The sequence below is a fragment of the Penicillium atrosanguineum genome (genome assembly GCF_028827265.1).
Source record: "Penicillium atrosanguineum strain IBT 20685 chromosome Unknown utg000007l_segment0_segment0, whole genome shotgun sequence".
Taxonomy (NCBI): domain Eukaryota; kingdom Fungi; phylum Ascomycota; class Eurotiomycetes; order Eurotiales; family Aspergillaceae; genus Penicillium; species Penicillium atrosanguineum.
The window spans coordinates 98569-122494 of NW_026623139.1; the positions used below are offsets into that span (position 1 = coordinate 98569).

At 51.2% G+C, this 23926-nt stretch overlaps 11 protein-coding genes across 11 annotated transcripts; 6 read left to right on the plus strand and 5 right to left on the minus strand.

Moving 5' to 3' along the window:
• Positions 1 to 13: 13 nt before the first annotated feature.
• Positions 14 to 4353, minus strand: N7443_008224 (bifunctional metallophosphatase/5'-nucleotidase; the record flags this gene model as incomplete). Its single annotated transcript, XM_056888280.1, has 6 exons — positions 14 to 1517; positions 1573 to 1766; positions 1819 to 2029; positions 2088 to 2198; positions 2499 to 4265; positions 4319 to 4353. 6 exons carry the CDS (start codon positions 4351 to 4353, stop codon positions 14 to 16), a joined length of 3822 nt encoding a protein of 1273 aa, XP_056737582.1.
• An 838-nt stretch (positions 4354 to 5191) lies between these two features.
• Positions 5192 to 5864, plus strand: N7443_008225 (uncharacterized protein; the record flags this gene model as incomplete). Its single annotated transcript, XM_056888281.1, has 3 exons — positions 5192 to 5285; positions 5363 to 5607; positions 5640 to 5864. Coding segments are annotated over 3 exons (564 nt in total), but the record flags the coding sequence as incomplete, so codon positions are not given.
• Positions 5865 to 5915: 51 nt separating this feature from the next.
• On the plus strand, positions 5916 to 6285 carry N7443_008226 (Anterior fat body protein; the record flags this gene model as incomplete). The annotated part of the gene is made up of 2 exons (XM_056888282.1): positions 5916 to 6245; positions 6280 to 6285. 2 exons carry the CDS (start codon positions 5916 to 5918, stop codon positions 6283 to 6285), a joined length of 336 nt encoding a protein of 111 aa, XP_056737584.1.
• Positions 6286 to 8207: 1922 nt separating this feature from the next.
• On the plus strand, positions 8208 to 9460 carry N7443_008227 (uncharacterized protein; the record flags this gene model as incomplete). The annotated part of the gene is made up of 2 exons (XM_056888283.1): positions 8208 to 9264; positions 9324 to 9460. The coding sequence occupies 2 exons, from the start codon at positions 8208 to 8210 to the stop codon at positions 9458 to 9460; spliced, it is 1194 nt and encodes a 397-aa protein (XP_056737585.1).
• Positions 9461 to 9638: 178 nt separating this feature from the next.
• N7443_008228 (uncharacterized protein) lies at positions 9639 to 11654 on the minus strand (the record flags this gene model as incomplete). The annotated part of the gene is made up of 3 exons (XM_056888284.1): positions 9639 to 10829; positions 10893 to 11223; positions 11320 to 11654. 3 exons carry the CDS (start codon positions 11652 to 11654, stop codon positions 9639 to 9641), a joined length of 1857 nt encoding a protein of 618 aa, XP_056737586.1.
• Positions 11655 to 12557: 903 nt separating this feature from the next.
• N7443_008229 (flavin-containing monooxygenase) lies at positions 12558 to 14174 on the plus strand (the record flags this gene model as incomplete). The annotated part of the gene is made up of 2 exons (XM_056888285.1): positions 12558 to 12842; positions 12897 to 14174. The coding sequence occupies 2 exons, from the start codon at positions 12558 to 12560 to the stop codon at positions 14172 to 14174; spliced, it is 1563 nt and encodes a 520-aa protein (XP_056737587.1).
• Positions 14175 to 14430: 256 nt separating this feature from the next.
• N7443_008230 (uncharacterized protein) lies at positions 14431 to 15173 on the minus strand (the record flags this gene model as incomplete). Its single annotated transcript, XM_056888286.1, has 3 exons — positions 14431 to 14837; positions 14893 to 15105; positions 15161 to 15173. The coding sequence occupies 3 exons, from the start codon at positions 15171 to 15173 to the stop codon at positions 14431 to 14433; spliced, it is 633 nt and encodes a 210-aa protein (XP_056737588.1).
• Positions 15174 to 15727: 554 nt separating this feature from the next.
• lcp5 (small subunit rRNA maturation protein LCP5) lies at positions 15728 to 16852 on the minus strand (the record flags this gene model as incomplete). Its single annotated transcript, XM_056888287.1, has 1 exon — positions 15728 to 16852. The coding sequence occupies one exon, from the start codon at positions 16850 to 16852 to the stop codon at positions 15728 to 15730; it is 1125 nt and encodes a 374-aa protein (XP_056737589.1).
• A 291-nt stretch (positions 16853 to 17143) lies between these two features.
• On the plus strand, positions 17144 to 19258 carry N7443_008232 (transmembrane 9 family protein; the record flags this gene model as incomplete). Its single annotated transcript, XM_056888288.1, has 4 exons — positions 17144 to 18245; positions 18302 to 18639; positions 18702 to 19137; positions 19191 to 19258. 4 exons carry the CDS (start codon positions 17144 to 17146, stop codon positions 19256 to 19258), a joined length of 1944 nt encoding a protein of 647 aa, XP_056737590.1.
• A 712-nt stretch (positions 19259 to 19970) lies between these two features.
• N7443_008233 (EF-hand domain-containing protein) lies at positions 19971 to 20663 on the plus strand (the record flags this gene model as incomplete). The annotated part of the gene is made up of 3 exons (XM_056888289.1): positions 19971 to 20064; positions 20137 to 20432; positions 20484 to 20663. The coding sequence occupies 3 exons, from the start codon at positions 19971 to 19973 to the stop codon at positions 20661 to 20663; spliced, it is 570 nt and encodes a 189-aa protein (XP_056737591.1).
• A 971-nt stretch (positions 20664 to 21634) lies between these two features.
• Positions 21635 to 23344, minus strand: N7443_008234 (uncharacterized protein; the record flags this gene model as incomplete). The annotated part of the gene is made up of 1 exon (XM_056888290.1): positions 21635 to 23344. One exon carries the CDS (start codon positions 23342 to 23344, stop codon positions 21635 to 21637), a length of 1710 nt encoding a protein of 569 aa, XP_056737592.1.
• Between the last annotated feature and the right edge of the window lie 582 nt (positions 23345 to 23926).

Here is a 23926-nt window from a genome sequence, read left to right on the forward strand (position 1 = left end):
TGTACAGCTAGATCTATTCCACGACAATCCGGCCTTCAAGTCTAGGAGAGATACCAGAAGTCCAGGCAGGTGTGAACTCACCCTCGCCATCCATCGTGTTCAAATTGGTGGAGTGTAGACCAGCATGGCGCATCCATTTGCGGACAACGCGTCGTGCAAGCTGCAGGCGATGCTCCTCCTCTGCCGTGGACCGAGCAGGAAGGGTGACATAGTTGGTGGTTGATCGAGGAGACGTAAGAATTTCTGGGTCTTCATCGGAGTCAGAGTCCATTTCATCGCTGTTTGTTCCATTAGCAGGCGAGGTTGCGGACCCTCGGTCAACTTCCTGAGGGAAGCGGCCGTAATAGTAAGCTTGCCGACCCGTTCGCTGCAAGCCCGGGCGGGGCTTCAAGTAGTTCCTCGGTGCTTTCTCAGATACAGGGGAAGCAGCGGCTGACGGCGGCTTGAGCCAGCCCTCATTGTGCAGATTGCGGTGTACAGAGCCCCAGTGTCGATGGAGGCTGGCAGACCAACGTTGCCATTTACCAAGAACCTTCAAGCTCATAAAGTACTGGCGTAAAATCGTGCTGATAAGAACACCATTCTCCTCATGCACAAGTTCTTCAACCTTGCCGCCCTCGGATTGGACAAGCAAAGACGAGAATCCATCTTTGCCACGAGCCATGTAGCCACGCGTGGCCAGTACGTAGTTTCGGTCAAAGTCAATAGGCTCTCCACCAACTCGAGCGAATGTGATACGTGCGCCCGAGGGAGCATCAAGCTTGAACCCGAACGAGATATTGGAAACTTGTGTAAAGCGACCCTCCAGTGCAGGGAGCTGGCTTACACCGTTCTCGAGAGCATCCATTAAAGCCTGCCCGCTAACACGTATCAGGACCACAGGATCTTCAAAAGGAAAGCAGTTTAACAGGTCTTTCAGCCGTAGTATCCCTGGAGGATAGATCTGGTCACCCCGAATGGTACCACCAGCCATCATAGCACAGTCGGCGGCATAATAATGACGCATGAGATCGCAGACAAAATTGCCCAAGTTGGACTCACGCTGTCGCACCGTCGAGAAACGGCCATCGAGGGGACTGACCGTGAAGCCTATTGGCTTTTCAAGCTTCGCCTCCAAGCTGGAGGTGAGCCGGCCAACCATGGTCATCGTGTCAGGCTCCTCGGGGATGGAGCGCAAAATATCGCGGCGCGTTATGTTGAAATCCCAGCCCTGCTCTCCATTGGGCTTTCGAAAGGCTTCTATATAGCTCAGTTGCTTGAAATCGGTCCCTGATCGAAGCACATGAGTTCCATTGACAACAGAATGGGCGTAATAATGATCATGGCCGCCAAGAATGATGTCCACCGTCCCAGGAATTAAGTTGTTCGCGAGTTTGTTATCGTTGGGTTCGCGCTGATGAGAAACAACCACGATCATCTCGGCCCCTTGCGCTCGCAGCTGGGGTGCCAGCTCTTGCGCAGTCTTGCTTGCTGATTGGTAGATCAAGTTGGGTGGAAGCGAGTTAATCGTCTCTAGCCTGAGAACGGTCAGTAGATGTAGACAAGTGGAAATGATCTGATGCCACGTCTCACCATTCCCTCTCTCCTAGGCCAATAACGCCGATTTTAATCCCGTTCGACGAGACGAGCATGCAGGTCTTCCCACAATTAGCGATTGGCACGCCGTCTCCAAGCGCTGGATCCAGTACGTTGGCCAATAGCCACGGAAAGTGGCATTGACCTGATAAGTGGCGGAATTGGGCCACGCCGAAATCGAGATCATGATTCTGGCTGGATCAGCGGTGTTCTCGCCCCAATTGAACCTGGCGTCCTACTCACACCCACGCATGCCACGTCGGTCCCGACTTTGTTCAGGAACGGAACCATGTGACGGCCCTTTGTAATAGTACTCTCGATACTGGGGTTGAAGGCATCGCCGGAGAAAAAGGTCAGGATATCGGGTTGGCCCGCGAACCGCGGGTGGGAGCGGTAGTATTTCACAAGGGATTGGAAGCGCGGGACCCCGCCAACCGGTTCAGCAGAGCCAGATCTTGGTATTCCATTAGCACAGGGAATGCGCGTAGGTCAAGGGAACTCGCAGCGCATACTCAACATGGTAGACATCATTGTAGTGGATCAGCCGTAGATCCGGGGCACCGGTGCGATCCGAGGCATAGGTGACGGAGAGACCGTCCGATTCAAGATTTGACATGGAAGACCTGGACACAAGACGAGAGTAGTTCAGAAGAAGAAGGAAGAGAGAGGGAAAAGAGGGAAGATGTTGGAGATGTTGGAGAGTTGTTTACGAGGGGCAAAAGGTGGGACAAAGGCATCCGGGGAACGTGAATGCCTGGATGCCTGGATGCCTGATAAATGGGAATCCAATTCAATCGAGCTATTAGATCGGGTCAGAAGGGGAATAAAAACACCCGGCGCCATGCAATGAGGTATCCTAAAGAAAAGAGATTGTACACAAAATAAAAAAATAAAAAATAAAGGTCGTTAGCCGATCGTCTCACAACTTCTGCTCTGCCACCGTCCACCGTCGCCGCGACACCTCGCGATCTTCCAGGGCGGGCGCACTCCCCCATAGTCCGCGCTGTGAGAGAGTTCGTTGCGGCAATTGCTTCATCCAGCCAGATCGGTCCACCGATCCCTCTGTATGAGACGAGTCATGACTCACAGGTCGTGGGTCCCCGAAGTTCGGCACGAAGTCCTCCACATCATCGTCCTTGTCGGACGACGCGCTGGCTCCCCAAAGACCAGAGGCCCCTCGAGGCAATGGTGACTGTCGTGCCAAAGACCAGCTGCGAGGACTGAGGCTCGATCCTGGATTCGGCCCGATGGTGAAGGAGCCTGGGAGCATCGATGGACGAGTGCCGAGGCGATTGCGATAGGTGGAGATGGCAGGTGCCGAGACCGGCTGCGGAGCCGCGGGTGATGACAGTGTAGTGAGTTGTGAAGGGTTGACCCCCGCACGAAGGTGGTCAGTTGACGCGACTAGCTGCAAAGCGTATTCCCGTGATACAAAGTCATCCCGACCTACTGGAGAGTTGGATGCGCCCTCGGAGAGTGGCGCAGTACTCCTCAGGCGGTCCCGTCGCACGGCCATAGTGAGAGACGCTGTATTGATGTCGAGGAGTACCGAGTGGCCAGCCAGGGAGCTAATTAGGGCGTTGCAGTCAGCCCCGTGCGTGATTATAATCAGAACAGTCTCCTTGGGGCGAGCTTTGTCGGCACCGTTGGACATGACGCTCGAGGGGTCTGCGCTGGGTCCGTCCTGTCGCCGGTACCAGTCCACCATTCGTCGAAATCCATCGTGCACTCTTTCATGCATGCTACTCCATTCCTCGCCGTACTCGCCGCCCGTGCCCCAAAAGGGCGTGCGCATGCTATCCCATTGGTAGTCGATCTTTGTGCAGGCGTCCCGCGCGTGGGCCACGTACCCGGCGGGGATGGGATCCGAGGGAGAAATGGCATAGCCGGGAGTTGGGGGCACGTAGGATGCATCGAAAACCGGTGGCAGATCGGTGTTGAGCCGTCTCAAGGCTTTCGGAATGCGGCTGGGCTGAGGGCCCTGGAGGGTGTCATAGGTGCTGGCACGCTGTCGCTTGCCATTTTGTCCCGACGCCAATGATGATCCTTGCGGGGCCAGTCGGCGGTCATCCTCCTCGCTGGGAGAGCTTGGATGAGACTGACTACCCCAGCCGCCCGGGAAATGACCTGACAGCGCCCTTGTTCCTTCCCGCGCTGGAGGAAGAAGTTCACCACGACGGAGGAGCTCAGCCTTGGCCGAAGCTACCATGCGATCGGAGGCCGGTGGTGGTATGATTTGGTCGAAATAGTCCGGTGACAGCCACTCGCCCAAGAACGCATCAACGCGTAACAGAGACCGAGAATCGGTTCTCACGTCTGTTTGATGCACATCCGTAGATTTTGAGGAGTCCGCGGCCTCACTCTCGGAGAGAGACTGATTGAGGCCCGCACCGACGGCGATTGCGGTTTGTAAACATCGTAGGTACGGCGAGGAATGTACGATCACGTTGTATCGGTCGTGCAGGTCGGAAGGAGCGGGGGTCGGTTGCAGATTTGCCGGATCGCCCAAGGCTTGGCCGTGATGGCTCTCTGGGTGTTGGCCCGTGAATTCCGAAGCTCGTAGGAGACTGGCAATGCGCACACCCAGCGCCCGGGATTGATTCCAACCACCGTAGGAGAGGGGCGGGTCGTAGGGAGTGGGGGAGGTCAGATGCCAGTCCTTGTCGGCCGCATCAAGACGAGCGCCATGTCTATACAAGTCAGTATTGGTGGGCTACCCATGCAGCTTCAGATCAAAATTTACCTAGCGATGAAGACAATGGGAGGTGATTCAGCCATCGAGACTGCAAAGGGTGGGTGACAGAAGATGAGCCAGAGTCGAAGTTGAGTCTGGGAGTTTGCAAACGGAGCAACGGGGAACAAAGACGCCCCAAGCGAAGCTCAAAGAAGCATGCCAGGCATACAGCAGCGCTAGGGAGCTGCGAGATAGTTTGCTCAAGAGCTGGTCAAGTTTTGGATGTCGCGATAGAAAAAAAAGCACACGGCATGTGATGCTTAGGTAAGTGGCAGAGTCCAGCTTGTTGAGTCCAAGAATGGAGGAAGGAAAGAATGGAGGAATCAAAGAGATCAGATTGACGGAGAAATTTCCACTGTATTGAAATCCAAGTGCCCATAACTTAATGAGGTGCTGGAGCCAGTAGAAGTCCAGATATGGAGCTCATGGCTCATCCCACCGCGGGCCGTGGATGACGTGGGGTACTTTGGTATTATCCGGTGAGCTTGATCAGTATAGTTCACCACCAGGACCACTTCCTGTCGGTAGGTACAGTACTAGTTCAGGAACAGTCTTGAGTTTTACGTTTTGAGGGTTAGATGCCGTTCTTGGTGAGTCTCAAGGGCCATGTCGAATCTCACCACTGGAACGAAATGAACCCCCAGTATGAACCAAACCTGACGGAAGTTCGAAGCTCCACCGAACCGGATCTGATAAAGAAGAGGAAGAAGAAGAAAAAGAGAGAAGACGACGTACTCTCAACGAATTTGGGAATTTCTTGTTCTTTCCACTTCTAGAGGTCTATATAGCCCTGGAGATTCTCGTCGTGGACTCACCCCGGTCGACCCAGTGACTCCAACGAATACCCAGTCCATCTACAAAAACATTCTACTTATTATAGCGCGACCCGAAGGTTCTCATTCGGCTAGAGACCTCATAATCTCATGTGCCGCCTCCGGACTCCCTGCCTCCCTGTCGAAGGACGTTCACTTTGTTGGTGTATTATGCGTGGCACGGTTGATGATTAGGGACAGTTCACTTCCGTAACACGACGATAGCCTTTGTGTCTAACAGCGACTGGATCTTCTTGGTTCTGCGGCTGGTATCCCAGCTCTGGTACTGATCAACTTTGCTTAGAACGAGGCTGCCCTTGTTGGCTGGAAGAGCCCCTACACCTACGATCTCCTGATTGTCGGATTCCTCCTTCGGGGGTGCTCGTGCAGTCATCGAGCGCCGTGCACTGTATCCACTACTACATCGCGCTGTTTCCACCGGAGATCTCGCCTGGGTACTTGGATGCATCGCTGCTGGATGGTCCAGTTTCGGAATCTCTATCTACTACTTCTACTAGTCCATGGAAGTCATCAAAGGTGACTCGCCATTGCTGACCACGGCGATATGGTCCGCCGCTGCGGTGTCGGGTGCCGTTGCTGCTCTCATACCGGATTCGTGCCTGGTCGTCTGCCCCCCAGCGTCACCATTGTGCCATGATGTCTTTCATGGCTGGTCTATTGGTATTTGCCACCGTGCTAGTCGGTTTAGACCGACTAGGCTCAAGCTTTCGTCGTCAGCTTGATCACGTCTTGGGGAATGTAAACGTGTCGATTTCCTGTCAGTATCTCGTCATATGCTAAATACTCCGTTCTGTGGGGATATGGTCTTCCCTTCTGGGGCCCTCATTCTCAGTAATTCAATATATCGCCACCATCAAGGACTGGAGAGATGCGGCCACGATCCTGAAATACTTCATTTTTCTCAAGCTTGGGTTTGCCGATACGGTGGAACCCATGTCAATGACGTGGGTAGCAATTTTCTGCCTGGATATCGCAGTGTGCTCTACATGGGCATTGGATTAGCTGGACTGGGCCTGGTGATTTTCACTGCCTTCATATTTGCAAGTTGGAGAAATTATCGCGCGGATCGGAACATGGAACAGATAAATAGACATTGGGGAAACGTACGTACGCTGAATAGAACATGAATATCTATAGATTTAGACCACTCCCTTTCATTTGGATCAACAATTGGACGTTCCTCTTATCGCAATCGAGTTCCCAGCCATGCAAGTCATGGGGCAGCGGATCTTATGGAATGTGTATGTCACCAAACATGGGGCGACACCGTTCCCACATTCCGTTGACATCACAGCACGGGCTCTACATACACCAGAAGCTGCAAAGAACATACTCAGCAGAAGTCCCCTTGAGCTTGTTCCCTGAGCAAGCCAAATGTTGGCGGACTTGATTGGCTGCCACCCTAGTACCAGAGGGGATTTTCTAAAGATTTTCATTTCACGTTGACATGCTAAACTGCTGATCATGATGCCATCAATATATCCTTGCTCCAGCTTGCTCTGGATATAATCTGGTTATATAAAGGCTTCTCTACCTGCAATTTCTTTCATTATATCAATAATCACTCGACTCGATCTATATATCTCAATACAACCTCTATTACTCTCTTCAACATGCGTTTTGGATTCATCTGCGCTCTGTTTGTGGCAACTGCAATTGCTGTTCCTCACGGAGGTGGTAAAAAGGTGGAAATATTTAGGGCTCGCTTTCGGCGCAACAGCGTGGCTAACACACATCTAGGACATTGAGCACTCTGCAACCCCATCGATGTCCATGTCAATGCCGATGAAGCGGGCAACTTCCACGGCTCACGCAAATCCATCCGCGTCTGCCTCAATGCAGGTGGAGAAGCGAATGAAGGCAGAACGATTTATGATGCCGTATGCAATACCCCCCGACCTGAAAAAGTCAAGGGCTAATAGTAGATTTTTAGGTTCTAGGAAGGATGGAACCCAACGCGGTATTCAAGACTTTGACAGTCTGACTGCGCCAGCCTATCAATATTTGTCTGACATTTGACATGTGTGACGGAGTATATGACCCAAGCTTGCCTATTTATGATTAAATTTTATTATCGATAATTCTACTCACCAACGGGCAGAGGATTGACACTTCAATGAAAGAAGCAGAGCTCGTTCCTAAAGTACCAGCAATGGAAAGTTGTATACTGTTGAAACACTTCCCTAGTTTGTAGGCCCCGAAACAAGCACCAGCTTGGAAGATAGAAGTGATATTGCGAGACATTGCACTCGTTTTGGATTTGTCGATATTGAGATCTGCCAGGAAATTCTCGCAGGCTACAGTTGTTCCTAAGAAGCACCCACAGCTCTACAGAAAAAGTAGAAGCGATTGCTAAAGAATGGAACAGAACGTAATGGAAAGGAATCGATCGCAATCACGATAGCTTCACTATATAAACGCCAGCTGTAGGCCTCGAGAGGTGTGGGTCGATCTTCCACGGCCCGGAAACCCATGGTTCGAAGTCTGGAGGTTCAAATGCCGCTCGGCTATCGATGTTGCTGTACGGAGTAAATACTACTGAACATCGATTTCCGAGTGGCGCCACAGGGTATTTGAGCTTGAATTGCTATCGGACCCTTTTCTCGGCCGGCACTAGAGAGTCTGCATTCGAGGTAACTTTGGACGCGGGTTCTCACCAGACCCAGGCCATGTTCTGTACGTATGTAGTCATATCGGCTTTTGACTGCACCGGTATTAGTCCTTCCGAGTGATGCTTTCTGCCTTATGGCCAATCAGACATGCTTGTCGGAAGCAAGCGGAGACAAAGGGAGCTCTATATTCAAACTAAGAACAGACACAAGCCGATCGGCCGTGGACTCAAACCGTTGTCGGTCGAGAAGCTCTGGCCGGCCTTCACTGCGAGTATCCAAAACCGGGGCACACAGATAGGATTTTCCATCAATCAGCTTTTTCATAGCTGATTCACGTATAGGATAACTTCTTTACTTGCATTCTATTAAATTGCTTGCCAGGATGTTCATTTGAACTAAATCTTCTTTTTTTTTTTCAAGAACCCTAGTCTCCAAAGCCCTCATCAATCAACCATGCCGAATACCAAGTCAGCCCCGACGCATTTAGCGCTCTGCTGCACCGCGGAAGACTTCCAGGCGGCTGCAAAAGCGGTTCTTCCCAACAAGTCATGGGTCTATGTATCTAGCAGCGCGAACTCGGGAGCGTCGCTTGATTCGAACTTGAATGACTGGTCTCTCATCAATTTCCGGCCTCGAATCATGAGAAGTGTCAGTGCCTTGAACACCAAATGTTCCATCCTGGGACAGACTGGGCAATATCCATTTTTTGTGTCAGCCATGGGAACTCTGGGTAATGCACACCCTGGTGCTGAACCATTGTTAGCCCGAGGAGCGACACGCAAGGGATTGCATACAGTGATCAGCACAGCGACATCCAAGTCCTTGGAAGATATCATGGATGCCCACTTGGACGAACAGCAACGACTCAAAAACCAGAGCCCTTCCAAGCTCTTCTTTCAACTATACGTCCCGATCGACCGCACAAAAGCCAAGTCTCTCATTCAGAGGGTAAAGGCCGCCGGATACCAGAGCTTGTGGGTCACTGTGGACACTTCAACACTAGGCAAACGAACAGCCGATCGATATCTACAGGCACAAGAAGCCCTCGATCAAGGCGTGCGAGAGACGACAAGAGATCCTGCGGCCGAGAATGATTTCGGGCCTGCATTTGGTGGCCGGCCCGTTCCTGGATACTTGGATCCCGGCCTGACCTGGGAGGATTTGGCGTGGATCTCTCGGGAATGGAACGGTCCCGTTGTGTTGAAGGGCATCCAAACTGTTGAAGACGTTAGATTGGCTGTCCAACATGGTGTGCAGGGCGTTCTTTTGAGCAACCATGGGGGCCGCCAAATTCACTCTGCTCCGAGCGCCTTGATGACGCTCCTGGAGATCCGGACTTACTACCCAGAAGCTTTTGACAAGCTCGAAATTTATGTAGACGGTGGTCTTCGAGATGGAGCCGATGTTCTCAAGGCCCTTTGCCTCGGAGCCACAGCAGTGGGCGTTGGTCGGCCCTATTACTACGCCATGGCCGCGTATGGGTTGGAAGGAGTGGAAAGATGCACCGATAGTAAGTACACTCTGAGATTCTCCGCCTTTCGACAAGATTTCTTTCTAACGAAAATACAGTCATCGCCGAGGAGCTTGAGATCACCATGAAAATGCTCGGTGTCTCCTCCCTCGACCAACTTCGGCCAGAAATGGTCAACGCGACTCGACTGTTGAATGAGATGTGGCGACCGGAGATGCCGAGGCCCAAGCTATAGAGTTGTGTCAACCGTTGGATGTTGAATTCGTTTGCTTTAAAGACTATCTCTTTACCATAGACTTGAGTAGATAATTAAACGCAGCCGTTCAAACTTCAAAAACCGAATCTCAATTGGGTATGAGCTATGAGGTATCATTAACGCCATCACATCATGAATTTCCAGACGAAGCCCAACGCTATTGGACTCCGACCGGTCGAGCCCCAGACAGATTCACGACCCGACCACCGGCAGCCATTGCCGGGCCACCGATTATGGTGGGTGGAGGCCGAACCCATCCGGGGACGCTCGAGTCTTCCCGTTCACGAGCCGAAATGGTCTGCCAAACATTGGGATATCCTGTCGGCAGGGCGCCTCGAAGTCGAGCACCAGGAATAGCAAAGCGAGGGTTGCGGTGGGTGAGATAGCCACGCATCAGCCCCTGGGTGAGTAGCGAGGAGAGAATTGATTCAATTTCCCGCATGAGAAGAGAAGGTTGATCCACTTCGAAGTCATCAATAGCGGCATACGGGTCCAGTTCGAGTCCCTCGAAATCGACGTTCGGATCGCCATCAACCAACTGACCCGGCGTATTTTGCTGTGAATGGCCACCCTCATCAAAGAAACTATCTGGGGAAATATAGTCACCGTATTTTCCCAGGATGCTTTGATCTGCTTCCGGGGCAGCGACACGGCTTGGATCTTCGAGATCCGCATAGTCAGGATCAGTTGGCTCGGATATAGTCTGCGGCCCATAATACTGAGGCGTGTTGAGATTGCTGTTGCCATTGAGGGGCAATTGGTTATGCTTGGATCGCAGCCATTGCGTGGCCACTGCCATTTTCTGTAAATAGAGGTAGGGTGGTGGGCCACGCTGCCCATTCACCTGGAGGTCGCCGTGAAAACCACCCTCGATAAATACCCTGCGACAGAACGATCGCCACACCAGAATTTCGCATCGGTTGCGGATAGCAAGCAAGGTCCCCTTTCGCGAGAACCATTGAGCACTGGACGAGCTTAGGGAGAGATGTTGGCGGAATGCAATGTAATCTCCACGAATGATTAAACGGCGCAAAGGTTCGAAGTGTTCCGCTAACCCTTGCGCCTCGTTTCTTTGTAAAAGTTTTTGGGATGGGAAGCGACCCATGATGATATTGCATGGGATCAGGTAGGTGAGAATCAGATGTCGCTGGCTGAGTGCCTGGCGATGGCACTGGTCATAAGCGGACTGCAGGGCGATCTGAGCAGGATAGAAGAGGTTGTTGGAAAAAAGATAGCGACCGAGGTAGTAGAGGTAAGTGACACGTTGTGAAGCTGGAAAACGGGCCAAAGGAGGTGATTGGGCGCTGATGCTGGCAAACATTTGCTCTGCGTTTCGAAGTTTACCGCACTAAGGATCATCGTCAGTCATAACACGACATGCGGACATAAAAGCGTGTAGGATTGATCTCACTTGGAAAAGCAATTTGAGACACAGGTTGGCCATGAGATAGATACCAATGCGCTTGCCCTCGGGCTTTCCTTGCGGACCTGGAGTACCGGAGCGATCGGTCAAGCACTTGATAAAAGCTTCGCGAACCACATTCGCCGACTGTTCCACCAATGTCACTTTTTCGATACTCTCCTCGCGGTCGGCAAGGCCCTCCGAGCGCAGGAGATGCGCTATGAGCTCAGGTCTGCGGTCCAATCCCATGGCCAATTTTGCCAGTACTTTCGATAGATAAAAAACGGTTGGAAGGACAATGACACCCATTTGGCTGTCTCCTAGAGCCATCACACATTGACTGTATGCTCAGAAAATAGAAGCTCCGGTTAGCATTTTGATTCATTGCTCATGGTACGCGCGCGACTGCACAAATCCTCACAGCCCAGGCACTTACTTTAGCAGTCCCCTGAGTCGGTTGTAGGTCTCCAACAGGTTATCGACGTTCACATCGCGCAGGAATGCAAAGTATAGCTTCATGAATGTTGGGAATGCTATCCACGATGAGGCGCCTTTGGTGCGCGGAACCAGTCCTTCACACCGTTGTAGTAGCTCATTGTCACCTTGAGGACTCGGGTATCGTCGCCGCAATTCTTGGATCATTTGTTGGTAGATATCGGAGAGCGGAGGCTCGATCTGCAGAAAGTCTTGTAACTTGGCGCCATCGCGATTCTGGACGAAACTAGCGACGCTGCGGAGGAATTGATCCAAGATGGGGGTCTGGCCCGCCATGATGAAAAAGGTGTTGGGGAAGAATCGGAAGTCAGAAATTAGACGGATGGATAAGAGGAAACTTAGAATGGAAGTGAATGATCTGTAGGCATGGTGATATTCACTGCAAATGAGCGTCGGTCATTCGCAACGTATCTCAAGCAGGGACAATTGAGAGCAAACGTTCAATGTTGGAAGGCGCCGAACGCAAGGCGAAGCTCCAGCGGCAGAATAATGGCGCGTTTCCACCGCCTTTGGGGCATCTTTTAAAAGACTTTCGAGGCTGGAAAGTATGTAGATCAATTAAGAGTATGAATATTGGCATTGAAGGGATTGATGCATCCATAGAGACGTGCTGATAGTATTTCGGGTATTTGTCTCATCTAGTTGCCAATTGGAGGCTTCTCTATCTTTAGGGGTTGATCCAAGGTTGCACGTGCGTATACAGTGAAATATACCCACCAATTTTCATGTGAGCGTACCTACGGTATGTATCGGGTTTCCTCTGCCACTACCCTTTCGTTTTAATGCTCAGAGCTTGCCGCTTTTTGCTCAGCTCATTAAAGCAGCGGCATGTAGAAAAGGAAAGCGGCGAAGCCCCACCTGGCAGAGGAAATCCGGTACTGTACGTATAGTACCCTAGGTACAGCGTTTGACCCTAGGGGAATCTTCAATCTCCCCTATCTGTCTTTCAGTGTAATCTAATCCCTGCTCGGATACCGGGCTGTTATACCAACACTTCTTATCGCAGAGAAGAATGTGACGGTAACCGGCCCATGACATCATGGCATCAGAATCACATGCGCGAGTTCGCAAGTTCTGGAGCTGCCTGTTGCTCCACTGATCACGTCACTTATTTTATTTAAAACTACAAAAAGTCGCATCTCGGAACCTTGGGAAAGTTACAATTCTTTTCTCACTACCATGGCGGGTGCTCAATTCACCATCTCGGCCCTTATCAGGCACCCAATTGTCACCCTCTGGACCTGGCTTTATTTGATTGTCCAGGCGGTGCTTCAATATGTTTTTTCACCTGTCCCACCTCCACCGGATGCGAATGGCAATCCAGATCTTCCCCGGAAGAGGGTCGCCGTTATTGGCGCTGGTCTGACTGGAATTTCCTCCGCTGCGCACTGCGTAGGTCATGGATTCGATGTGCAGATCTTCGAGTCTAGAACCAAAGACCGCGGCCTCGGTGGCATTTGGAGCGTGAGGCTTATTTTACCCCTCAACTTCATCGATTGAATGCTAACTCGGCCAAAGAGAGTCAATTCCACGTCTGCGCTTCAGGTTCACAGTTTGATGTACCGTTTCCACCCTTCAGTCCACTACGACAGTGCATACCCTAGTCAAGGAAAGATCAAGGAACAAATTGTCAACCTCTGGAAGCGCTACGATCTCGAGCGCCGCACAGTGTTTGATACTCGTGTCACCTCGGTCAAAAAGACCAAGAATGGCCAATGGATTATCAACAATGACGAGGCCCAATACGGCCGATTCGACGGTATTCTCACGGCTGTGGGTGTATGTGGCGACCCGCAGATGCCTTCTCTACCCGACCAAGAGAAATTCAAGGGTCAGATCTATCATTCGTCCAATTTGGATGGTAAGGACGCCAAGGGCAAGAAGATATTGATCGTCGGCAGTGGTGCCAGCGCAATTGAAGCCCTCGAGTTCGCTGTCAAGTCAGGCGCCGCGGAAATCGATGTCCTGTCGCGCTCCGACAAATGGATTATCCCGAGAAATGTACTGGTGCAATCTCTACTAGCTTTCAATGTGTTTGGACAGGAAACCTCTCTCTCCTGGATTCCTGAATCGCTACTGAAGAAGTTCTTCTACCGCGATCTTCAAGACATTGCTCCGACCGACGATGGGATCTTCACCGAGACCCCTATGGCCAATTCCCAGTTGTTTGACCAAATTCGCGAGGGCAAAGCCCATTGGCTGCGCGGAGACATTGTCTCTGTTGAAGAAGATGGTGTGATGTTTAATCACCGTGCTCAAGGTGTTCCCAAGGGTGGCCCTGGCCGTGAAGGGCTAGTCGAGGGTGACATTATCGTGATGGCAACCGGTTTCAAGCGGCCTTCGCTGACCTTCCTGCCTGATGAAGTTTTCGAAGAGCCCTACGGTCCTCCCAACTGGTATCTTCAAGTCTTCCCGCCCAAGTATCCCGACGTCTGTGCGAACAACAGCACGTACGTCAATGCCATTGGCACTGTCGGTAACATGCACATTGGAATCTACACTCGTTTCTTGATCATGTTTATGACCGACCCATTGACCCGCCCCACGGAAGAGCGGATGAAGACTTGGATCGATTTCACACGGTTTATGAAACAACTCTCGCCCACCAAGGCCTTTGACTTCTTTACCTATGCCGAGCTTATTTACTGGTATGTGTTTGTCCTACTCGTCAACCCGTTCCGGTGGAAGTGGGCTCTGTTCGTGTTCTTTGGTCTCGGACGTGCCCTGCCGTTAATGGTTGTCGAGCAAGAGGAAAACTTCCGCAAGGAGTTGCGGAAGCAGCGGAAAAACAATTAAGGGACACAGCAAGTCCAAGCTTGTTGTGCGATGCAAATGACGTGACGAAGGATTTCATGCATACGGCGAAGGCGATTGTGTTCGTGGTTATTAGCGTCGATAATGAAATTTCATTCATGGGTTTACAATCATGGAATAGCACCTTTTCGTAGCAAATGTATGACAAAAAGTTATGCCAAGCTTTCAAAATGTTAAAATTAATATCATGTGAAAAAGGTAAGATCGTGTAGGAACAGCTAAACTGCCGAGATCGGAATCAATGCTTCTTGATCTCCGAAACCTTACGGTCGATATTATAGGCCAGGTTTCCCTGAGCGATCCGACTGGGGAGATATCCATTCTCTTCCATCCAGAGCAATGGCCATAGCAGCGTCACACCCACGAAGCAAAAGAACGTTGCAAACAAATGCCAGCCGAATACCAACCAGTGTCCCACATGTGGCAAGATGAACTTAACAAACTCAGAGGTTTGATAAAGATCCTCCTGTTTAGTGATGTAGTACAACGGGTGGGCCCCGTTTGTCGGGGAGCTGGTCTTGGTCGAGTCGGTGGTGAGATCCAGGACTGTTGTCAGCGTCGCCGGTGCAACGTGGAATGGCACAATCCAAATTGAGAAGATCTGAGACATATGCACATAAATTTTGAGGTTTTTCTCATCCATGGCTACCGAATTGTGAGCAACAGAAGAGTCTCTGTACAGCAGAAAAGACCTGCTCACCAATTGAATGGATCTCCATCTTTATCCGTGGTGACATGATCTTATACCATTGGAAGATCTTCAATATCCACCATCGACTCCCTTCAAAGCTGGGAACGCGGCAGAAAGGATGGACAAAGGAAGCATCATTTGTAAAGAAACGCTCTAGAGTCTTCTGTTGTAATGTTGGCGTCGACTGGGTGAGAAGACTAATCACCGCCGGGATTTCGACCACTGGCAGTGAAGTCAGCGAGTGCTAATTGCAGAAATAGAAGACAACTAAACATACCTGGATTCTCCATGATCAAGAGAATTGAATTTGTGTTATGTGTGAGTAGAGTAAGAGGAGTCGAGCTTGAGACTGGAGACTGGAGACTGGGAGAATATCAAGTTCTAGTTCGAGTTGCAAGGGGCGATGACATCATCCCAGTTCTGACATGTGAACACCGGATCGATTCGAAGTACATTTGACTTCCGAGCTTCCCATCGTGTGGGTCTTGGCTAGTATGCAGTATGTGGTATCTTCTAATTTGGCATATGATCATTACGAGGGTAAGGCCGAGACGGTATTTGTATTTGAAACCTCCCCACGGTCCCTCATCTTTGGATATCCAGAGCCATCGGTTATGGCTTGGCATTCGGCATGCCGAATCCAGCCGATCATCAAGTTTGAGCGGAAAGCGTAAATTTTGAACTGAATGCTTGAAGGTATCTATGGATAAAATGATGTTCATATAGATACAACTGGTAGCAGTGGTGAATATACTTTTGATAGCCATGCCAACTCCGGTGATGTTCGTAGACTCGAGGTCTTGCAAAGGAAAAACAGAAAGGAAACAACCCCAACGGCCCACATCTATTTCTTCCAGCTATCAATCTTCTTCCTGCGCTTGTCGAAGATCTCGCCCATGCCAACGCCATCACTGCGTTGGCCATCATCGTTCTTTCTCTTCCGACTCTTCTCCAAAGCGACTCCACCACTCTTGCCTCGCCGAGTGAGACGCTCAATGCGATCAGCACCCTCCGTAAGGCCCTTCCATTCATCTCCACCAAACGTAGAGTCCCGGAGGCCGCCCCGCTTGGCAATATCCTTCTTGGTCTCCTTAGGCAGACGGACAAAGTTGGTTTCTTCGTACCGGGTCCGATCAGCCTCACGTTCTCGGTCTTTCTTAGACTTGGTCTGTCGGCCACCGGCGATGATGGTGCTACCAATACTGGGTTCGGCCATAGGCGCGGACGACATCTCGGCGTTAACGAACTCGTCAATGACATTGGACCGTTGTGGGCGACGGTCCACCCGTTCGCGGCGCTCGGTGGTGGGGAGAGAGGTCGGCATAATCTTCGGCGGCCGGTAGATACCATCACTCGGCTCTTGGGTGGCGTTTTTGGCTTGGTATTTGTTCTCCTCCGGTTTGGCCTTGGAGAAAGCAGAGACATTGGGCCGGTAAGCCATCTCATCCATATCCTCCTCGTCGCTGTCATCGTCACTGTCGCTGGCATCTTCATCGCTGCCCTGTCCAGCCTTGCCGGCCTTCTTGGACTTGCGCGACTGGCTGGGCCGTTCCGTCCGCTCCGCATCCTCTGCCGCCTTCACCACCTTATCAACCTGATACTTCAGACGTCCCTCCAGCGGGCGCACACCACGATCGAGGAAGACTCGGAGCTCAACCAGCTTTTTCACAGTCTCCTCCCGGATGGTGGCATCCGCAACATCTTTAGAGTCCTCTGGGGCGTTTTTGGACGAAGCGTTTCGCAATTGGAAAATAATGAGAAAAACGAGGTTGTGGAGATAGGAGAGGAGAATTTCGCTTTTGCTGTCGAGAAGCGAAATGCCATCTTGCGGAGGCTCGATCGAGACGTCGGAGGAGGCTTCCTTGCGGGAAGCTGGCAAGGACGAAGCAGCACTAGTAAGACATGACTTGAGATTTTCAAGGAGCGCAGATAAGTTCTGAGCGCGCGCAGGCGCTGTAATTGAAGCCATGGTTGATGTAGAATTCAACTTTGAACGGAGCCTTTCGTCAAGATCTGGAAATTTTTCTTTATCAGCACGTGACCTCAAGGGACCCAGCCGTGCTTATCTCACGAGGGCCATCCTGTCCTTCCGATGCTTCGAGTCTAACTTCACCTTCTGAACAAGCACGAAGTTGTGAATCCCGAGTGGGACTTTCTATGCTCCTATCGTGAGCTTCCTATTTCGATTGCATCACTACCGGACCCCCCTTCCCTTCCATGCGGCTGATTTGAGCAACCCCCCGAATTCTCGACTCTCACCATGCGGTTCACCGACCGGCCCTCCCTCCTCACTTCGGTCCTCCTCGCGATCCCTTCGCTTTCTTCCGCGTTCTACCTCCCTGGTGTTGCGCCGACCTCGTATGACAAGGGGCAATCTGTTCCGCTCTTTGTCAATCATCTGACGCCTGGGCTTTCACGCGACGACCAGCTACATTCTGTCTTTGCATTTGATTACTACCACGCTGCTCTCCATTTCTGTCGCCCAGAGGGTGGTGCTCAGGATGTAAGGGAATCATTGGGAAGCATATTGTTCGGTGACCGTATTCGCACCTCCCCGCTGGAGCTGCACATGGCTCAAAATGAGACCTGTAAAGCTGTCTGTGGGGAGGTTGTCTTCGATACTCGGGACGCCAAGTTTACCAATCGCCGCATTTCCCAGGGTTATAACATCAACTGGCTTGTGGATGGACTGCCCGCCGCGCAGCTGAATCATGACGGCAACACCGATACCGATTTCTATAGCCCCGGCTTCTCCCTAGGTGATCTAGATGACAACGGGCAGGCCATTCTCAACAACCATTTCAATCTCCTCATTGATTATCACCGGGTTGGATATGGTGGTAAAGACAAACTACGCGTGGTGGGTGTACTTGTGCAACCCGAGTCTCGCCGCGATTCACGACGTCTGGAGGACGGGACTGCTGAGTGCGGCACCCAGGGAAATGTACTTACCCTGAGTGAGGATGTTGACACCCCAGTGACCTGGACCTATAGTGTTTATTGGAGAGAATCACCTACCGCATGGGCCACTCGATGGGACAAGTATCTGCATGTTTACGACCCTAAGATCCACTGGTTCTCTCTCATCAACTCCGCCGTCTTTGTGGTTTTCCTCGTGGGTATGGTGAGCATGATTCTTGTTCGCGCGCTCAAGAAGGACATTGCTCGCTACAACCGGCTCGACGCAATCAGCTTGGAAGATCTTGACGGTACCTCAGCCGCCGTCGAGGATGGTATCCAGGAAGACTCTGGATGGAAGCTTGTTCACGGTGACGTTTTCCGTTGCCCCAAGGCCCCGCTGTTGTTAAGTATCATGCTGGGCAATGGCGCTCAATTATTCATGATGACGGGCGTGACTGTCGGTAGGTGGATTGTTCGCCCTGCGCCGAAATTTCTCAAACTGATCCAATCTTTATAGCATTCGCACTCCTCGGTCTCCTTTCCCCTGCCAATCGTGGCTTCTTGGCCACTGCGATCCTCTTGATTTCGGCTTTGTTTGGTGCCATTGGTGGATATGTGTCAGCACGAGTATACAAGGCCTTTGGCGGCGAGGCATGGAAACGCAACATTGTGATGACCCCATTGTTGATTCCCGGAATTATCTTCGGCACTTTCTTCTTGCTTAACCTTTTCGTCTGGGCCAAGGGCTCCAGCGGCGCCGTGCCATTCGGCACCATGCTGGCCCTGGTTCTGATCTGGTTCGTCATCAGCGTGCCACTGAGCGTTGCCGGTAGCTGGGTTGGGTTCAGGCAATCTGTATGTGATATGGCTTTGTGGTTCTCTTGTCTCTATCTTGTACTAATTTGCCGCCTCTTTAGCCGCTCGAGGGCCCGACCAAGACCAACCAAATCCCCCGCCAGGTGCCTCCGATGGCCGGTAGCCTCCGCACCATCCCATCTGTTCTTCTCACCGGCATTCTTCCCTTTGGTGCGATTTTTGTCGAGCTGTACTTCATCATGACCTCTCTCTGGACCAACAAGATCTATTACATGTTTGGCTTCCTCTTCCTGTGCTACGGCCTGATGATCATCACCTCGGCGGCGACCACCATCCTGCTGGTATACTTCCTGCTGTGTGCGGAGAACTACCGGTGGCATTGGCGTGCTTTTGCCGGTGCCGGTATGACAGGAGGCTATGTCTTTGTCAATGCGCTCATTTTTTGGGCCACGCGAGTGAGCTTTGGCGGCCTGACTGGCGCTGTCCTCTATGTGGGCTACTCGGCCCTGATTGGCTTCGTTGTCTTCATTTTGACTGGTATGTCTATTCCACCCTTCTCCGATTCGACTCCAACTGACTGATATCTCCAGGTTCGATTGGTTTCTTCGCCAGCTGGGCATTTCTTTATCGTATCTACGGCTCTATCAAGGTGGACTAAACTCGCCCTTCAGCCGGGGAGCAGGGCACCTGGGTCCCGTTCCGTTCCGTGTTTTGATAGCCTGGAGAAGATTTGCATTTTTGAGATAGATTGATGATAATAGTGATATCCAAGTTTTTCCCGAGAGGACGAAGAGGATCAAATGACCCAACGTGTATATAGCGGAACGCGGTAATTTTGTATTCGTGTCATGCCAAGCCCGATGGCCTGGACTCCCCATACGTCTTTCCCCCCCCCGCCACTTTCCTCCGTTCCTCTGTATTCTTTCTAGTTTACTCTGTACTTTGAATTCATCTTCGATCCAACGTGCTTCCTCCTTTTCATTCTGTACGCGAATCCCGGACGATCCCTTGCTTTGATTTCCCGCCACCGCGACTCAGCCACACTTCGTCCGCCGGTTTCTACCCCACGTCACTGTCTTTCTTTTCCCCTTCGCCTCTACGTCCCCTTGACGATCGTGCGAAATTTCGACTTTTATGTGCCCGGATAAATCATAGCTGAGCTTCTGGGTGTTTGACCATGGGCAAGTCGTGAGTCCGACCCGATCTGGCCTCCCTTCACCCAAGCACCTCGGCGGGGATGGATCTCGCGGAACCGCCTGGAACAATGAAATCACCTTTCTGGAGTGACTGTTCGAGGGGGTGACGACGGATCCTACCTTCCGGGTTATTGAGCGACTATTTTCAGGCTTTCCACGTCCCGATATTGACTCATGCGCAGGCAATCGAAGCTCTCGCCCACGCAGCTGGAAGAGCTGCAGAAAGCAACCCACTTTGACAAGAAAGAGCTCCAGCAATGGTATAAAGGTAGGGCGAGTGGAACAGACTCGATTATCTCTTCGCACAATCGGGATTCCGAGTGTACTGACCACTGTCCAGGGTTCCTGAAGGACTGCCCGTCGGGCACCTTGACCAAGGAGGAGTTCCAGAAGATTTACCGACAGTTCTTCCCCTTTGGTGATCCATCATCATTTGCAAATTATGTGTTCCGCGTATTCGACTCGGATAACAGTGGCATGATCGATTTCAAGGAGTTCATTTGCGCCTTGTCCGTGACCTCGCGAGGCAAGATGGAGGACAAGCTCGACTGGGCCTTCCAACTGTACGATATTGACGGCGACGGCAAGATCACTTACGACGAGATGCTGGCCATTGTCGAGGCGATTTACAAGATGGTAGGTGGCCGGAACAGGGGAGGTTCTACCACAGTTGCTGACGCGCTTCAGGTGGGATCGATGGTGAAACTGCCGGAGGACGAGGATACCCCCGAGAAGCGAGTGCGGAAGATCTTCCGAATGATGGACAAGGATGAGAATGGCAGCCTGGATCTCGAAGAGTTCAAGGAGGGCAGCAAGCGCGACGAGACAATTGTCAGTGCGCTGTCGCTCTACGACGGGTTGGTATAGTTTGAGGAATTTCGCTTGGGCGAAGGCGGCGCAATTGTTCCATTATGGAGATGGGGGAATTCTGTATTTGCATTGGCATTCTTTTTTTTTTTTCCCCTTGATTTCATCTTATGCCCCTCCTCTGTACATGACCTTTCGTAAATTTGATCATTTGTATACATGTACAGTTTCGAGACAATTGCCTCCACCTGCCAAGTACACTTCATTCGTAGATTCATCTGCGCCGCTGTGTTCCTTGAAGCGCCCATTTTGACGGGGACCCATGGTTCAATTGATGGTTTTGTTGTCCTGCTGTCTACAATGTACTCTGAGCCAGTTCCGATCTTCCACTTTTCGATCTCAGGAACACGAGTCTATGCTCCGCTAGTGCATACTGCTAAAGCCAACGGTCTCATGTGTTCTAGACCGACCTAGGCCTCGGCACTTGCTCTTGGACAGGTGGACCCTCAGAGTGGAGTGGCGAAGACGAGATTAGTTTTGTACCCAGTTAGGTTGCCTCTCAACTGAGATCTCATGTGTGATGGGAATTCGCAGATCTGCCTGTTCGCGACTACCAAGAGCTGGTATATCCTCCAAGGTTGTCGGTCTGCTAGGACGCAAGTTCTCTCATGTAGAGTCTCAATGTGTCCGATCCTCGGCCGATCGTCGAGATCAGAAGCTGCTGCCTAAGGGCCGTTCCGATGTTACCGGCTGTCCATGGGTGGCAATGTAACTTTCATTGACACTGGCAACGTTTTGATCTGATATTGCTAACTTTAATTGATATGACAGATTCAACTGTATTAAAGATAAAAGGCCGACAGTGCCCTGGCATGATTGAAGAGGCGCAACATCTGAACAGTGGAAACTATTCGAATATGAAAGTCCTGGGGGCACATGGGTAGGTAAGTTAATGAAATGAGCTCTGGACATGACACCCAATGGATACACTGTCACTCATTGATATCCAGATCCAGATTGTCACCACTCGGTCAGCGAGGCACTGGATATTGATGCTCCTCATCCTGGCCACTGAGCCTCACGCATTCGTCGAAGTCCATGCTGACATCCCTCAAATCCATCCAGGCCATGTGTGCATCGCGCCCCTTAATGCGGCCATAGAGCATGCCGTTGACTTTGGGCTTGTTGACATCTTCCATGAGCGACTGTGCATCTTCATCTGAATTGTAGCAGTGGTCCGGGTAGACCACGAGGACAGTTTGATCAATCCCTGATTGATCATCGATAAAGAAGATGGGCATTTCGAAGGTGGTTAATTGATACATACCCCAGAATACCTCCCACATGTCGTCCACGGTTCCACCCGAGACATTCTCGCCCTCCTCTGCCCAAGGTACAAAACAGCACGCCTTGTTGTAATCTTCATCTTCATAATCATCTTCCATGTCATTCAAAGTATGAAGCTCGGTTTTAAGAGTCTGCTGTTGCTCTTCCGGAAGTTGATTCGTCAGATAAAACAAGGCTATCGAGGTGATCCCAGCACTATCGACGGGCTCCCACATGGGAGGATTGAGATAGAGCGGACTGTCTGGTGAACAGAAAATCTCGACCCGATCCGGGTCAATAGACAGCTGGTCCGCCAACCGATCTTGAAACTGCGTTGCAGCACTGCGGCGAAACGATTGAGGTGAAATACTTTCCATCAACCTTGACTGGAAAGTTTTCCGTGCAATGAAGATGCCATCATTCGAGCCATGGTAGATGGCAGCCCATTGGGCCCTCTCAAGATCGTATCCACCCGCTATGCGCTGGGGAGGTGCAAGAAGATACCAGATCGGACACAATTTTGGGTGGTGCGTTTGGTTCCAGTGCATTTCCAAGTCACGTCTGGTGGCTTGATAATCGTTCGTCCATGGAACGAGTTGGATCTTCATACTTCCTACGGGGCCCGAGTGATGATAACCACGATCTCTCAGACTCAGCTCAACTGACACACGTAGCTCTTCGATTTCACCTGGAGTGGCTGGGAACGAGAGCATTATGACTGTTCCATGGTGAGATCCGCGTAAGAGCCCCGCCGTTTTCTTTGGTTGGAAGTGTGCCCGATTGTTGATCATCGAGGTGATTGCCCGGCATAGCTCTGTAGGGAGAGGGAAGGATTGTAATAATGCGGCTGTGATGGAGGTTTCATGATTCTCGCGGCCAGTGGAGGATGCTCTGTTTGGTTCAAAGACTGCGCGATCTGGGTCATGAAGCTCAATGCCGTGATCCTTGTTGTTGCCATTGCGGTTCAGAAAGCTGGGTGAGATTTCCAGTGCATTCAGAAGATAAAGAATATTTGCGACCCCCTCCACTGTGTGCCTTTTTGCGATGACCCGAAAAGGTCGGTCATTTTGATCAGCGCCCTGTCTTCGAATCCTTACCATAACCACTGAGAGCAAAGGGTCCTCGCCCGGGCGTAGATCTTCCTTCAGTTGACGCTTCGTCAGGCTGTCGGCGACGAAGATGCTCGAAAGTCCTTCGCGGTGGGCAAGGGCAGCAGCATGGAAGATATTTCCTTTACTATCCAGGGGATAGTCTCTCTCTCCTATGGGACGAAGCAGCTTGGCCTTGGGAAGATGCCAGATCTGAACTGACGCGGTTTTTCCAACGTGATCTTGAAGACGCTGGACAAGTTGAGCTTCATCATGTGGATTGAGCCACACGAGCGTTGCCACCCCCAGTGAATTTGAGATGGGCATGTTGTGATTAAATCATAAGGAAGAAAGTCCAGAGGAGTGAAGAACAGAATGTGGGAGAGAATGGAATCAAACGTAGCCCTGGAGATGAGCTCGGAGCACCTGAGGCAAGTGCTTCCTTAACTTCACATGCGCAATTGAGTCCTTGGCTTTCAGGGCACTCGCTGGTCAGCTAACGAGTGTTCTAATTTCAAAGATTTAAGAGTCAAAGTCAATTGGAAATAAGTCTTGGGACTATCGTGGCATATATAACGCTCCATCTCGTAGCTACTTACCAGCTCCACTGCATTCTATCTGGGGTTGATGTACAATGGGTATCAGGGAGATCCACGAATCTCCAATCCCCCGCAGGGCGCGATCTAATGTACTGGAATGGGAAGAGAAAAGCGACGCAAAGCAACGTCAAATAAAAAATCACAAAAAAAGCCCTGTCACAAAAGGACACGGCTTGGAGCAAGGGAAATGAGATGAGACTCGTAGGACGGCGTTAGGAAGAGATCACGGTCAGGCTAAAGCCAGTGACAGCAAAACAAACTGGAAGATGTCTGGTGTCCATGGCAGACAGCCGTCGAGTTTCAGGAGGAG